The 16482-nt window shown below is 32.3% G+C and overlaps 1 protein-coding gene across 1 annotated transcript; it reads left to right on the plus strand.

Annotated features, from left to right (window-relative positions):
• The first annotated feature begins 9842 nt into the window (after nt 1-9842).
• Nucleotides 9843-12413, plus strand: LOC101495286 (protein gamma response 1). Its single transcript, XM_004510921.4, has 3 exons — nt 9843-10708; nt 10802-10888; nt 11448-12413. Exons 1-3 carry the CDS (start codon nt 9997-9999, stop codon nt 12098-12100), a joined length of 1452 nt encoding a protein of 483 aa, XP_004510978.1. The 5' UTR covers nt 9843-9996; the 3' UTR covers nt 12101-12413.
• The last annotated feature ends 4069 nt before the right edge of the window (nt 12414-16482 follow it).

Raw genomic sequence — 16482 nt, forward strand, 5'->3', positions numbered from 1 at the left:
ATTATGTTTGTCTAATTTTGAAACTATTTTTTAATTCTAATTATGACTTTGGTTTGGTGACTTAAATGTTTTGAACTAACCAAAGGGACAAACTGATAGTAAAAATAACATACCAGATTTTATTTTGGTTCACCACTAACTTGGTAGCTACATGCAATCCATTCACACATAATGATTTCTCCACTAATTCAAAACATGAATTACAACAACACCTGATCCTACAAATCAGTCTTATCAAAACAATATGTACCCACATACCTTTTGAGGCAAACTACACTTTGACCTGAAACCTACGAATTGTTATAGGGAAACTAATGACACTACTAGACTGGGTTACAGATGGGTAACACTTTCTGTTTTGCTTATTCTAAGTAGATTTGTTATGATGATTACCCGCTTACAATGAAGCACAAAACACTAAATAATATAAAGTTGAATGGGTATTTTGTTAGAACTTAAAATCTTAAACTCTAAATACTTAGAGAAAATTGAGCTCTTGAGATTTTTCTGAATAACTTTGGCTTTTAAGATTTATGTATTTTTTGTTTGACTTTTTCTTCTTCAGCCTTGATCCACTATTTATAGATGAAATTAGGGTTTCAGTTAAGTCCTTTGTGAATTATGAATCACATCCTCTAGTGGTTTCCTTTGGTCGAATCCTTTGGTGGTTTCCTCTAGTTATATCGTCTGGTGGTTTCCTCCAATTTTCCTACTCTAATTTATGCACACTTAATGAAGTTATTAATGCAATAAAATTTTCTCACATAGTACCTTTGTTAACATCAAAGCTACAAAGTGGAAATGTTCAAGGACTGACTTGGTTCCAATATGGTTATGCAATAATTTATAGTTTCAATTATCCTTTAGATTCACCAATTAATTGGAGTACAAAGACTAGTACAATGACTAACAACAAATTCATTAAGAATATGAAAATGACGATCAATCCTAACATGTGATTATAGTAATAAAAAAATTTAATTAATTAATAAAAAGTAATTAAAATAAAACTAAATTGCTCATCATTATAAACAAAATTAAATCTAAAATAATAGTGTTTATCAAATTAAAGGAAAAAAAAAATAAAAACTATATATAAAAAATGAAAATTTACTTTAAGATACTTTGCTTCACCACAAACATTCTTAAAATCTCCCAATTATTTTGGTGTCCTTTTGACCTTTATGGCGGTTCCTCCCGGTCTATGGCAACCTTATTAGCTTTTATACAATAAAGGAGTTTTTAATCTTACGCAACCAATAACAAACCCCACTTAATGATTTTTTCAATCTTTCCATTTATTTTCTATTCCTCCTATTCTTTGAGGATGATATTTTTGTAACAAATACAAATATTTGTTTCTTTTTTTATTGGTCAATCATTTGTTTCTTTCAAATCTTCTATATTTTAGTCTCATATATTATATTATATAATAAATATAATATTATATAATAAATATAATATTATATATATATATATATTAATTATAGTATTTTTTTTTATCCTTTCTTCATAATAAAAAACAAATTAATTTAAAAATTTATATATATTATGTAATTGTTCTAGAAATAATTAATAGTAACCTCAAAAAAAAAAATGCATTAAATTGGAGTTTGAAAATTTGGACTTGTCAAAAAGTTTGTCACCAGAGTATTTCCCGTATGTGTCCATAAAAATAGTGATTTAGTAAAGGAAACTTCAACTCTACAAGAAATAAAAATAATACTTTTTAATTGTAATAGATTAAAATCATTACATGTTTAAGGGGGGTGAGAACTAGCATGTTACAGGGAAGCTACAGAAACCGAATAAGATGATTTGTCAACATATGTTGCCAACAAATTGATAGTATAGATTTTTGTAAATAAAAAAAATTTGATTGTATAGATTTTTAGTCGCCATATGTAGGCATTCATTTATTGTGTGAAGTAGACAAGAAGAACTGTCTTTGCCATTCGTTTATTGTTTGAACTTACGGTGTTTAACCCTTTGGTAAAACCAACTCGTAGTAAGACCTGTCTTTATTGTGTGCAGTTTAGTCGCCATATGTAGGCATTCGTTTATTGTGTGCAGTTTAGCACCTTAAATATATATAGTGCATAATAGGGTTGAAATTTCTAGTCATTTATTACATAACATGAAGAGTCTTTTTTCTCAAGTGAAGACATAAAGCAGTTTTTATTACAAAAAAAAGTCTTTATTATTAAAATAAAGATGAGTTTTTTTATATTTTATTATTATATATTATACATTATATATAATAAAAATATTATATTTTAATTACGTATATAAATTGACATGTTATGTCTAATAAGTTTTTCAAAGAGTCTAAATTTGACCTATTTATATAAATAGTCTTTTTTTAAAATCTAAAATTATTAAACGAATTAGATCGAATCAGACTGAATCATGACATTCGTCAGACTGTCTGTCCTATTTCCACCCATAATTATAATGGAGAAAAAAACTGCATTGTATATAAGGTGCACAAACTACACTATATAAGCTGCTAAATACACTAATTAAATATGCACAAACTGCACTATATATATATTTAAGGTGCTAAACTGCACATGTACATTTGATAAAAATTGCACAATATCACAAAAAAAAAAACCATTATCATTACAAAATAATATGTCTCGTTACTAAAGTACACAAATTAATGTAGAATTGTAGAAATGCACATAATCAATTAACAATAGAATCCTAATTCTTTTTACTTTGTTTCACCCCTTATGAATCACCCTCTTCGCCGTTCTTATTTCCTTGCAAGTTCTCTTATTATGTCCCATGGCTTCATATTTATGACATTTTTCTATTATTAGAAGTGGACAAAGTTCACTTCTGAATTAAAACTGTTTGAAAATTAAACCAAACTGATTTTTAGTTTGAAAAACTGAATCGAACTGGTTTTCAGTTCAAAAAATCGAACCGAACTATTTTATAAATCGATGTACCGATTTAATAATTTGAATAGAACCAAAATGGTTTTAATTTAGTTTTTTTTTTTAATTTTTTTTTATGTTTCTTTAAGCCAAAATTTACATAATTACTCCTAATTACTTCCAAAAAAATAAATTCGATTCTAGTTTTTACGAACTAAAAATCGGTTCGATTCAGTTTTTTCTAATTGAAAATCAGTTCAGTTATGCAGTTTGGGTCCGATTTTTAGTTTTTTTGAACACTCCTAATTGTCAGCCTCCTCCGTAATAAGTGGGGGTTTCTTGACTCATCATTACTCTAGTTTATATTCTTCTCACGTTTACCAATTTCTCTTATCTTGATAGGTGGATTTATTGGGAAATTTGCATACAATTGCCACAATTGGGGACCATTTTCGGTACAATGATATTATAATAAGTGACAAAAAATGTAGTCTTCCTAAAATTATTTTATAAAGTTACAATTTATTAATTACATATAGATATTAATTAGTAACATTTAGATATAAGCAGTAAACAATCACCATTAACGAAAACTACAAGTAAGTAATAGGAATAATCACCATTAACGAAAACTACAAGTAAGTAATAGGAATAATTAATGTAACAAACATAGTGTGACAATACATATTCCTCATGATCTTTTTGGTTATGTCGGATGCATGTAATAGCATGGCAACAAGGGATGCGAGTCAAATCTTGGTTCCTACATGCACAAGTTTTTGTAGAAGGTTGACACCAAATATCACAAAATAATCATCAACATGCAACGTAGGAGTTTATCGTTCAACTTCCCTCTTTGTCCTTTCTAACACTTGTTAGATTGCAAGGGGTGTATCTTAGCTCTATATCTCATCACTAGTTCTTTCGGCTTTTCAATTCGCTTTTGCGAGATGATGCTTAGTTTCTTATAACAATGTAATGACAAGTTTGTCTCTGTATTTTAATATTGCCATGTTGAAGGCTTCACACGTGTTAATAAGTCACATTGTGCATCTATCATTAAATGTGACCTAATCTAATATGAAGCTAAAACTTCCATCATGTATTTCCAAACTTTTCTCATTCAATAAATTTATCATTTCCGTTGCTCTCTCCCAAGCTGGTAGTGTTGTAGACCTAACAACTATCCAAAACACCTCTTTAAGTTCCATTCTAGAATATTTCTTTTTTTAGTTGTCATAAAGATGCTTCACACACCACGATTTCACTGATTTCACAAATTGCAAGCAACAACCCACTATTTAAAATAACAAATAAGACATGCAATTATTATATGACGTTACAACTAATTAGTGATTTTTTTAATAACATAAATGCAATTGAAAATACATTTTGGTTTGATTTGAAATAAAAACATATTTTCTTTGTTTTATATTATAAAAGTCTTAAAATAATAAATTTAGAAACCATTGTCACATGTTCTTTTTTCAGACTCTACAATAGCATAAACAATTAGAGTCATTTGATTATTTTCATCTTTATCAACTATTGAAATTAACCGGCTGCCATAACCTCCTTCCAAGAAACAAACATCTAACCCATTTAAAGACCTACATGTGTATGAAATTGATGTTTTGCACGTCTCTAAACAAACATAGGACCTATATTGGACTCAACACACTTAATAATGATTTGACTTAATCAACTCCTCATCATAACTTCTTAAATGTGACAATTGCTCAAGACCAACCCCTAACTCATTTGCTTTTGAAAGCTTGATCTTGTGACAATTTTACACCCTACTTTTCACTAGTTTCAACAACCAGTCCTTTAAGTTTTATTTCAAGAGTATTCCTCGATGTATGCACAAACTTTTTAGCAAGCCATTCATTTTTTACTTGTCAATTTTTTATTGTTATGTGGCATGTATGGTCATCCTTGAAATTGACAAGTTGCCAACAATAACTGACACTTCTCTTACTAATCCTCATATATTAGGGACAAACATTCATGCATCTCGCAACTATCCTCTTGACATTATTCTTCTTTATGTAAATGTTATTCTTCTTCTCCATTGCATACTCCTTAATTGCATCTCTAACTAATCCTTATTGTTTAACTTCATTATTTAATCAAACTTAATACCTTGCATCCCTTCATCCATCTTAAAGTTTGGAAATTTTTCAATATCTTCATCATCACTCCCAACTGGAGTGTGTAAATAATTAAAATCATTATTTTCAGCAATACCAAATTTATTGTAGTTGTGGGAGCAACCTGTTGTGTTACCTAATTTTATGACCTTAAACTTCTCAATTAACTTCACCTAATGTTCCAAGTGATAATACATTTGTCCAATCCGAGTCAGTAGATTCTTCCCCATCTTCACGTCACTGTCATGAATGAAACTTTCAGATTCCTCACCATCAATAACAACATAATCAACATTATCTACATTTTCATCTCTGGACATACCTTTTTGAGCAACTTTTTCCTGTGCAACATCATCTTGACCAACATAAACTTTAGCAAAATCATCTCGAGAAATTTCTTCTTGATATAAAGTTCTTTTTGACAACTTCATATTGACCACCTTGTTCTTCATTCTCACATATTACATTCACTTTTTCTACTACATGGTCATCCTCTTTATCCATTATTGTGTTGTCAACTATGTGCTCCACATAAACATCAATTACTTTAAATCCTTTTATGTGTTCAACAAATTTTAGATTGTCACTATCACTATTCAACGATCTAAGTTCACGATAAAATGAATACATTAGTTCCAATACCATATGCATTTAAAATTTGAGTAGCCCACCTTTTTAATCATTTTCTCTAGTTGCATATATGTCATGAGATCAATATCCCACATTTAATTCATCTCATCAAATACTTCACCCACATACCACTTGATATGGGAAATTACTGTTGTAGCTAAAATATCACTAGAAAGGGGGTTGAATAGGGATTTTGCTGTTTAAAAAGGTATTTTACGTGTTTTGAAAAGCTATCCTCTATGAGAGGATGCAAACTCGATGATGGTAATTTAACCTTTGAACTTGAGCTGCTTAAAAGAGATAGAAAATATAGAGAATGACACACACAACTTTTATATTGGTTCACCCAATGAAGGCTACGTTCAGTCCTCACACTCTTGTGAGATTTTACTAAAGATCAACTGATTAACCTCTCACAGAGGTTGATTACACTTTGTGTATTATATAGCATCACCAAGCTTAGAATTTAGTTTCTAACTAGTTCCAACTAATTCCATGTGAATCTCACGTGGAAATTACAAAGTGATATGAGTTTGATTCTTTCTCTTTTCTTAAACACTTTCTAAAGAGGATATTTCAAAGATCTAGTGAATGATTATTAGAAAGTATAAAGAGAGATGAAAATTTCTCTTGATAGCTTTAAGATTCTTGATCTTTTTCTCAATGTAGTTGTGTATTTGATAATGGAGAGCTCACTGCCTTTTATAGAGACTTTGAGATGACATTTCCAAGTGGCAAATGCTTTATGACCGTTGGGGACTTCAATAAAAAAAGTCCAAGGTCTTTCCTCATATTTACGAAATTTCCATCTAGCTGTCCTTGGACTAATGCAGTTCATCCTCGTGCAGGAGGTTCAAACCTCCTAGGTACTTGGTCATGAGCTGTCCTTTTCTCTTTTCATTCTTCAAGACATGTAAGGCTATATCTTTGACTTTGTGGGCTACAACCTTTCTATAAGTTGAAGTGCTAGGTCATTTTCAACTTTTGAGAATGATGTTGACTATAGATCCATCTGAAGTAGCAATGTCGATTTACAAGGAAGAAGGGTTTGAATTGTAAATATATCTATTTCAAAATTCTTGAAATAAACTCAAGTTGTAACTCAAGAATGATCTTGGTTAATGGAACAAAAAACGGAGAACGTTCTTGGTTTTTATTAGAAAATAAAGAACGTTCTTGGTTAGCTTAAAAACAGAAATTCAGTTTGTGCTTTATCTTAGTTAATCAATCAAGCTTAATAAATAAATAGATAAGATAGAGAATACCACACAAAGATATATCCTGGTTCACCCAACTCGAGCTACGTCCAGTCCTCACACCGTGAGATTTTTCACTAAGTGTTAAAAAAACACAGAACTTTCTTGTTTTACATCACCTAGTTCAGATCAACCTTGATCTGTTTGAATCTCTATTACTTTCCACCAAGAAAGTAAATACAACACTTATCTAACTTGATAGGATTTATAACAATCTAAACAAACTATAATGAAACTCTTATAGTTTGAGTTTTTACAATAAGATTGTTTTTTGATAGAATCTAAGATGTCTCAACTCTTGTTTGAGATTTGATTCTTTACAAAGAAATCAGTAGTAATAACACAGTATGATGTAAGGATTTAGAGCTGCTTCTTCTTTGTGGAAATTGAGAACTTAAAGTATGTGAACGTGAATGATTTATGGGAATTAACAACACTTGAATTTCTTATTGAATCCTAGATATTGACCTCCCTTTTATAGGCGTTTAGAAGCATTTAATAAAGGTCAAAAAGAGATGTTGGTAGTGCTCTGTCAGTTTTGACCAAAACCAATATTTGAGAATAAAAATAATCCAGCCTTTGAATGATTTTGAATATGTTTGACTGTGTTTGTTACAGCCTTGCTTAGTTCGTGATTGTTCTACTTTTAAGGATCTTCGAAGCTTATCACTTAATCATTGATGTTACAGCTTCGATCTGGAGCCTTGAATCTAGCTAAAATAGTTTGGAGAAAGATTATACACCTTTGCAGAAGTAAACAGAATACTGCTGGAATTATGCAGAAAAACGGAGATTGATTATCAATCTGGATCTGTCAATTTGATCTTTCTGGAGATTGATGATCAATCTGGAGTTCTTGTTTTGATCTTTCTGGATATTTTTGTAATATCTTTGTATATATCAAGGTTGATCGAACTTTCTTGACAGTTTGGCTGTAGAGGTTCCAAACTGTTTTTAACTGGCATGTTTCAAGTCCTTTTATTTTAATGTTTCGAGAACCTTCTTGTACTGGGATACGAGCTATTTGTTCACTGCCATGTATTGATGATATTGATATAAAATTCAGAGGTAAAAGCTTTGTTAAAATAATGGAGATTGATTGGTCAAGATGTTGTGACGATCAGTCTTGAAACTGGAGATCATTCTCTGTTTTTGTCTAGAATGTTCTTGTTTCAGTTTTGAACTGTTTTCTTTGCTTTGCTTGATTCTGTTATATAATTAAATTCACTCAAAAACACAGGTTAAATTAACATAACATTTTAGAATCATAAGTAACATTCTTAATTAACATTTGCTTATTTTCATCAAAACTTTAAATATAGAGTTTGTCTCAACACCATCCTCTTACATCGTACTGGCCATCCTCGTACCTCGTACATCCCATCCTTGTACCATTTAAATCTGGCCTATGACCTCTTTGATTAAAATGCTTTATTTGTTCATTCTTGGATACTGTTTTAATTTCTCATCGTGACTAAAAATTATGGTTACAGTGAGGATGAATATTATGCATCTTTGAAGGTCATCCTCTCAAGGGTTCATCCTGTCCTCCAATGTTGAAAACTTGATGTATTGAGTCAGATTTTTCTCCTTATGATCTTATTGATGATTAACAAGTTTTCTTATAAGAATTCACTAAAAAGTACAAATTAGTCATTAACTACAATCATAATCTCTTAAGTAATTTTGTTATCATTAAAATCATTTGAAAGAGATTTTATCTCAACAATTACTAGTTCATCCCTATGGTAAATTCGTAACCGGTATTTGAGTTTGTGATAACTTATATGAAACAATATTGAAATATACTAATCAAACACTAAAAGACAACAATGATATATGTGGACCACATGTTTATTGAAGTAACAACAAATAGGAAAACATGAGAGAATGCCACTAGCATATAAACATAAGCACAACCACAAACTTAAACAACAACATCAAGATAAAAATTGAAGGCTACATACCTCTCACAATAATTCGTTTGTTCTACCATTTTAGAAGATCCAAAAACCTTTGTGTGATTCTCCATGAATGTGAGGAAGAATATAAGTTATGAGGGGGTGAAGTGAACAAACATGAATGCAATGGTGGTGATTCTGAGTAGAAGTGAAACACTAACAACGATGATGAGTTAGAAGCAAACATACACAAACAAGAATGGACACGGTGAAGATGAAGATTACATTATAAGGTTTCCATTATAAATTTGGGGTCGAAGCTCGTATTAGGTTTCTATTCCAAATAAATCATCTAGACCACTAATTTAATTAAGTTAAGTTGTATTTTTAAATTATAAATTATTATTATTATTATTATTATTATTATTTAATATATAAAATGTCCAACTCACTAAAACCACCTAAGAGCCATGTCATTATTAAGGCACACACATCATCACAAATGGAGGAGATAAAAAAAATTCTAAATATGATACTTTTTTCTAGGACAAAATCGAAATAGAAGATTAAAAAACTAGTATTTAAAAAAAGACTAAAATTTAAATTGAAACAAAATAAAAAAATAAAAAATACATTTAAGATTAAAAACATCGACTCATTTTCTCTCTTGAATTTTAAAAACAATATTAATTATTAAAAAATTTAATAGTACTATCAACTTTTTTAATTATAATAGTTTATAATTTCAACTATTTTTTTATCCCTATAAAAATTACAAATTCAATTTTATACTAATATTTATTTCTTGCGAAATAATTCCTTTTTTACATATCAGAAGCGGTGTCTCACCAAAGATCTAAAGCACATTTTTCTTAGAAATAAAAACAAAATTTTGATTTTCGATAAGAAAAACTAAAATTTATTTTGTAACAAAAACTAAATAAATAACAATTAATTTAATTTTTCTTTACTATTTAAATTAAATTTTTTTGATGCACAAATTTTCATCTCCCACGTTTTTTAAAACAGGATCAAAAGATATTGAGAACCCCGCGCGAAGAGTTTCATCAATCGAATCCAACACAAACCATTACATTATCATCATTACACCCTCATTCCATAACCTTCCTTCACCTGTTTCTTGCTATTCATAAAACTATCAACACGAATGGATGAAAATGACGCAATAGTAGAGAGAGTGCAACACACGCGCTCTCCGAAATCATCATCACCTCGTTCCTCCGTCACCGACGACGAAAAACTCGTCTCCGGTATCAGCACAATCCTCGTCGCTTCAATTCAAGAAGCCAAAGATAAAATCTCTCAAATTGAATACGTTTTCTGTACTCAACTCTACCCTAATTTCCAATCAATTTCAAAAAACTCCGACGCAAAACGACGCCGTATAGTGGAACTCGAGCGCGAAGTCGACGAAGGCATGGTCCTGCAGAAAAACCTCGTAGACCTAATTCGTTCGAAAGAATCGTTACTAAAATCGTGCGAAGAGAAGCGAAAAACAGCGATCGCGAAATTGGAGAGCTGTGAGAGTGAAAACATGAAGTTGTTAGGGAAAATCGTTGATTTGGAGGAGAGATTAGGGATGAAAACGAAAGATGTTGAGGAAATGGAATCGAAATTGAAGAGTGTTGAAAATGAGGGTTTGTGTAAGAAGCTTGTTGAACAAGTGGAATTGTTGACTTGTGAGGTTCGGGATGAGAAATTGAAGAGGAATCGTTTGAATGAAGCGTATAAGAGACTTAAATCTCAACATATTTACCTTCGTCAAAAGGTTGGTCTCAATGAGGAAAATATGATTCGTGAAAGCAAATTTGTGAGTGAGAGTGATTTGGCTAAGGATCAGAGTCCAATTATAGAACCTGGTATAACATGAATTTCTGTTGTGGATGTAGATTAGAGAGAGTTTGTCATGTGTTTTGGGTTAATTGTGTCTTATGAAACTGTTCTTATTGCAGGTGTTGCATTTGAAGACCGTAATATTGCTATGGATGCTTGTATTAATGCTAAAGTAAATATTGAAATCCCAGAGGAAGATTTTGGAGGTAAATTGGATTGACTTTTCACTGTACATATTGCTACGTTATGCTACTGGTTTTAAATCATGTTTGGATGTGTAACAATACTCGGAAAAAATTTGGTTCCATCGTTTCCAAATTAGAGGGGAAGAAAAAAGAGAATTGATCAGAATGCATTGCATTCCGTAGATTTACTTCATTCTTCTCCGGTGTTGTCAAAATGTCGCCATGGTGGTGCTATGATGACATGCCGTGGCAGATTCTGTGGCAACAGTCGTAGGCTGCAACACCATGTTTAGATGGTGGATTTTTGGCTTGGTGCCGTAAAATGCCATCCGCCATCGATAACACTCTTCTCTAATTTAAATTGTGGAAACATTAAAACCTATTATTATTGTTATTCCATACGTGTTATTTTACCTCAATTGATACTTCAAAGATAGATTTTGAATTGAATTTCATTTTGATCCATCGGTATCAAGTTACGTAAGATGCATAGATTTTGTTGGCCAAATGCTATACTGAAATAGTGAAGTTTACGGCTTAGGTTAATTACTTACCCATCATCTATTTACTAATTTTTCAGGCCTTGAGAAGAGAAGTCCTGAAGTTTTCGTTGCTGCATGTGATACAAATGATGTGAAGGAGAAGGCATTGGAGGATGACAAAGGAGCCAGTTCGTGTCGTCCTCCTTCTTCAGGTTTCCGTGGTGTCCCAAAATCTGTGTCTGGTACAAAGCGGCCTGCACCTTTGTGGAGACAAACCCGGTCTCATCAAAGTCGAGCAGGCCATGACCTTCATGACGACTTTCTTGATACTCCTCTTGAAAATATTAGAGAGAATTTAATAAATAAGGATTTGAATAAGGAAGACCTCGCGAACCCAATTCAGAACGACATTGGCTTGAACAGCTCAGATGACGAAACACAGGATTTGAATGCCAAAAGCAGTCCCCAGAAGAAGCAGTCTTCGATTACAGTGGCCATTAAAAAGAGTTTCAAGTACATTGAGCCAGTGAGAAAGAAGGCTGAGCGCGAAAATTTAAAAGGAGTTGACTGCAAACAATGCAGGAAGTTCTATGAAGCTGTTCTTCCTAATGCTGATGGTAAGGACCCTAATAGCAATAAGCAAAATATTCGTTGTGAGCATCATGATGGTGTTTCTAGGCATCGGTATAGGTATGTTCCTCCAATGACTCCTGAAGGATTTTGGAATATTGGATTTGAATCTGAATTATAAGGATAAATTTTAGCCTGATTAGATTACTGTTCGATTGATAAATGGATTCAATATTCAATTAACTTTTGCCAACTTTGAGTTTATTGGTAAATTTAGGAAGGGGTTTTTTCAATCCTGGCCATAAGATATTTTATTGACTGATATATGGATTATGTCATAATGTCGAGATGCAGTAATTTTTCTTGTTAGATCTAGTGTAAGCATACTAAACCCATCTTGTACTCATATATAAAAAATTCCTGTTTACCAGCAAAAAAATTCTCCATTGATTATAAAAAATTATCCGTTTCTAACAATTTACATTTATAGTTAATTTATGTTCTTGTGTATATATATACTGGTTTCTAAAACGGGATGACATGCCTTTTGATTATATAGTGTTTGGTGGTTTAAACTGTTCAAGGCAAGTGATTTAAACATACGAATTAACTGCAATTTTCTTAACCTCCTTATGCCATGTTACACTAGATATGACAGTTTGCCTTTGATCAAGCACATCAAAATTTGAGAGATTATTTTCGATAAGATCTATCTAGAAACTTGATCCATTGCTTATACAATCATCATCCACATAATTTGTTATATTCTTTTACTCCATTAATAAATATAATACAGCCATGCTGACACCAATTCCAAACAAACCTAAAGCAAACTTATCCTAACATCCATACCAAGTTAAGCATCCTGTTAGGAAGCTTGACCTTACAAAAAATGTAGCTTCATAAAATAATATTCAGTATGCAAACCTCTCTCTCTCTCTCTCACACACACACACACACACACACACACATATACACACACAAAACACACATGAACAATATGTTGCAGATAATATAGAAGCAAGCTTCAAAGTGCTAAACTTTCATGCTACGTCTCATTTCACTTTCTAATTAGTCTTAAAATTTAAAATTTATTTAAAAGAGAGAAGATATAGCATGTAGTTGTCTTGTATAACATGTAAATAGATGTAGGGGTGAAAAATAACAGCCTTCCTGAAGAATAGATTTAACCTCAAAATTCAACTTTTTCATCACGTCAGAATATAAACTAATATTTATAATATTTGATATTATATCAGAATATCTTGGTTTTTCTAACAGGATCAATTCTAATCTTAGAGTATCATAGATTATCTTAAGTTAGTTATTATTATGATTTGTTTCCTGTTTTCCTTATTTATTTAGGATTAGGATTCTTTTTTCTCTATAAATAAGGATTAGTGTTTAGTCTTTTTATGTCAAGTTAATGTCTGGTTATTATCAATATCATTCAAAATTTCTTATTATTTCTCTCATATTTATGATTTTTAAACCCATAACTTCAACATGGTATGGTGGTTCGATCCTCTGTGACTTGTCTTGTCACTATTTCATTAAGAGTTCCTAAATGTTTGGGAATGTACTAACCATTGTATTGAGATTCTGAGAATATGTTTGATTGAACCGTCTTTTTTTTTCTCTTATTTGTTACAAATTATTTCCTCTATTTCGGCGTCCTTTTTCCGGCAAATGTCCGTTGTTGTGCTTGGTGCATTGACTCAATTTCCCTAGATGTCATCACTTCTGGCGACCATTGACACCAGTAGCTACCATCTTATGCTGATCGGAAAATTTTCCGAACATGCTTTCCCAGCAAAAGAACCACTAATAATTTCGACAATTCCCAATCTACCTTTTTCCGAAAGTCCATCCCTCACTGACCAGAAAGGAAGAACTACGCCCCTATGTTCCGTAAAAATGTGTTGTGTTCTCCAACGCATAAGATCTATGTTTTCAATAGCAGCGCATTGCGGAACGATTGCGATGGGGTGGCACAGACCCCACATGCATCAGTGCATAACTGAATGGAGCCGTAACTGTCGTCGTGTCTTGATTTCACGTTTGGGGCACTGCTACCGGAGCTCTACTGTTTTTGAGTTTGAAAACCCAAAAGTACCCTTAAAATAGAGTCGTTGCACCGCATTTTTAGTTTGTGCGCACCAAAAAACTCTATTTTACCTCTTCACTTTGAACCAGCAACCCAATTCTATTTCTCTTCACATTCTCTTATATCTTTCTCTGCTGCAAACCAGCAGATGTCATCGCAGCCCTTGTCTTTGCTAGCCGCTGTCTTCCCAGCCTTCATCTTCTCCATGAGTCATCGTTCCAGCTGCCGTCATTGCTTCCTGTTGTCGTCTTAGCTTCTTCATATTCCAACAGTCATGACAACTCCTATTCCGTCTCAACCATCATCAACTAGTGGCCCAGGGAGTTCTTGTGCTCAAATTTTTAAACTAAGCGGTGATAACGTTGACATAACATGGCAGTCAAATAGTTTAAAGGACAAGAAGGATAGGAAGGTTACATGTGATTTTTGTGATAAAACTACCACATAAGGAATAACTAGAGCTAAGTAAATCAAATGAGAATAAAAGGAATTGTAGGTCATTGTACCAAGATCTGTGAGGATATTAAATTGATTTTGAAGGGAACCTTTGATGAAAATAAATGGAAAATAAGCTTTCTTCATTGAGATGCATGAAGATCAAGATGAGGACGAAGAGTTGCAAAAAATAAATAGGTTTTGAAGTGGAAAAATGCCAATTGATGACTTTGTTGGGTTCCAAGAAGATTATGTTAGACTTCTTGTTAGTAAATATTGTTAGACAAGCAGTTATTATATTATTAGGCATCAGTTATATATTAGGCATCAGTTATGTTATTAGACAATTATTGAATAAATATGAAAACTGAAGGATCAGGGGGAATTATTTGGGATTGAATATTGATTGGGAGAGACAAAACCCTCTAATTCTTGGAAGGGACTAAGACTCTCAAATTTCTTGAAAGGGAACCATTTGTAAGTGTAGACCATTCCATCTCAATTTTTGTCTTAGTTTCTGGTGTGAATTAATGTAATATTATTGGCCCTCTCTTTCTGAAGCGGAATCCAGTGTTTACTTAGAAATAATTTCTTGTTCCTCTTCTTAATAGACAATATAGATACTGTTAGGATCTAGAATAAAGGGAAATTTGAGTAGTTATTAGAGTAATTAGGAGGTAGGAGCCTTTTTAGGGCTGTTAGTTATTTTTCATTACTGTTTTAGGTTGTTGGTATCTTCTGTTTCTATTATCCTTATCCCTTTTATCCTATTGTACAGAGAGCCTATAAATAAAGGTTCCCTTCCCCTTAGAAAACTTCTTTTGCCAAACTTAGAATTCTTCATCAACTGGCATTCCGGTTGAAGGGTGCATTCGCCGTTGAAGAGCGTATTCGTCCTTGAAGAGCCCTAAAAAGGCTCATACCTCCTAATTACTCTAATAACTATTCTAATTTCCCTTTATTCTAGATCCTAACAAATACTAGTTTCTATGAGATTAGTAAAGGTCCATTAGATGGATGCAATTGTTTCACAAAAAGACTAGAGAGAATTATGGGAAAAGGAAAGCATATAGGCATGTGATGCTTGTGCCAAGGAAGCAAGAGCGTGAACTTGCAAGTACATAGCTCGAAAACTGATAGAACCACTGGTATTTATGACTAAGCTGAATTGAATCAATGAACAATACCTAACCAGAACCAATATGATTCTGTTAGGAATAGTAACTCTCACTTTATTGAATTGAATGAATATAGAAGATGATACAATAGATCCCTCGATCTGGTCCTGGTTCCTCAACCAGTGGTTACAACTAACTCCCAACTAACTCTCTCATTCTCACTTACTTTCCTTTTATAGAACAAACTCCTAACTGCCTAACAAACTCTTAACTGCCTAACAAACTCCTAACTGCCTAAGCCAAGCTTATTAGACATGTGTTACAATTAGGAAGGCTTCATCCAAACCTTCCTATTTCCCCTCTTATATACATTTCTAATAATAGGCTTTGGCCTATTCCTATCAATACCCCCCCCCGTGAAATGATTGGAAGGTAAAGTATAGATGTCAAGAGAATGAGAAATTGGAAGTGTGTTTGCAATTGTTGTTGATTATGGAAGCTCCAATGATGAAATCATTTCAGACCTTACAATAATATGCTAGGGGTGGGCTGTGGTACACTGGTGTCTAATGGTAAATATTTGCATATGTGGTGTTGTCCTTATATTCTAAATTTGGCTGTCAATATACTTCAAGTTCAAATTCTTCATTCAACATAGGTGGTAGTGATTGAGGTTTCTGGTTTGGTTTGATAGCTTTTTTCAACAATGAAACATGAAATACTGGGTATATTTTAGCATAGTCAGGTAAAGCCAACTTATAAGCAACAGGTCCCACTTTACTCACCACCTGATAAGGCCCATAGTATCTTGGTTCTAGTTTAGCATAAGGCCTATTAGCTAATGACTTAAACTTGTAAGGCTGTAATTTAAGATATACCCAATCATCCACCTCAAATTCCACC

This window comes from Cicer arietinum, chromosome 7 (assembly GCF_000331145.2).
Source record: "Cicer arietinum cultivar CDC Frontier isolate Library 1 chromosome 7, Cicar.CDCFrontier_v2.0, whole genome shotgun sequence".
NCBI classification, from domain to species: domain Eukaryota; kingdom Viridiplantae; phylum Streptophyta; class Magnoliopsida; order Fabales; family Fabaceae; genus Cicer; species Cicer arietinum.

Coding starts and splice junctions, on each gene's coding strand:
- LOC101495286 (XM_004510921.4), top strand. CDS start 9,997: ATGGATGAAAATGACGCAATAGTAGAGAGAGTGCAACACACGCGCTCT. Junction 10,709..10,801: donor GAGTCCAATTATAGAACCTG/GTATAACATGAA, acceptor TTCTTATTGCAG/GTGTTGCATTTGAAGACCGT. Junction 10,889..11,447: donor CCCAGAGGAAGATTTTGGAG/GTAAATTGGATT, acceptor CTAATTTTTCAG/GCCTTGAGAAGAGAAGTCCT.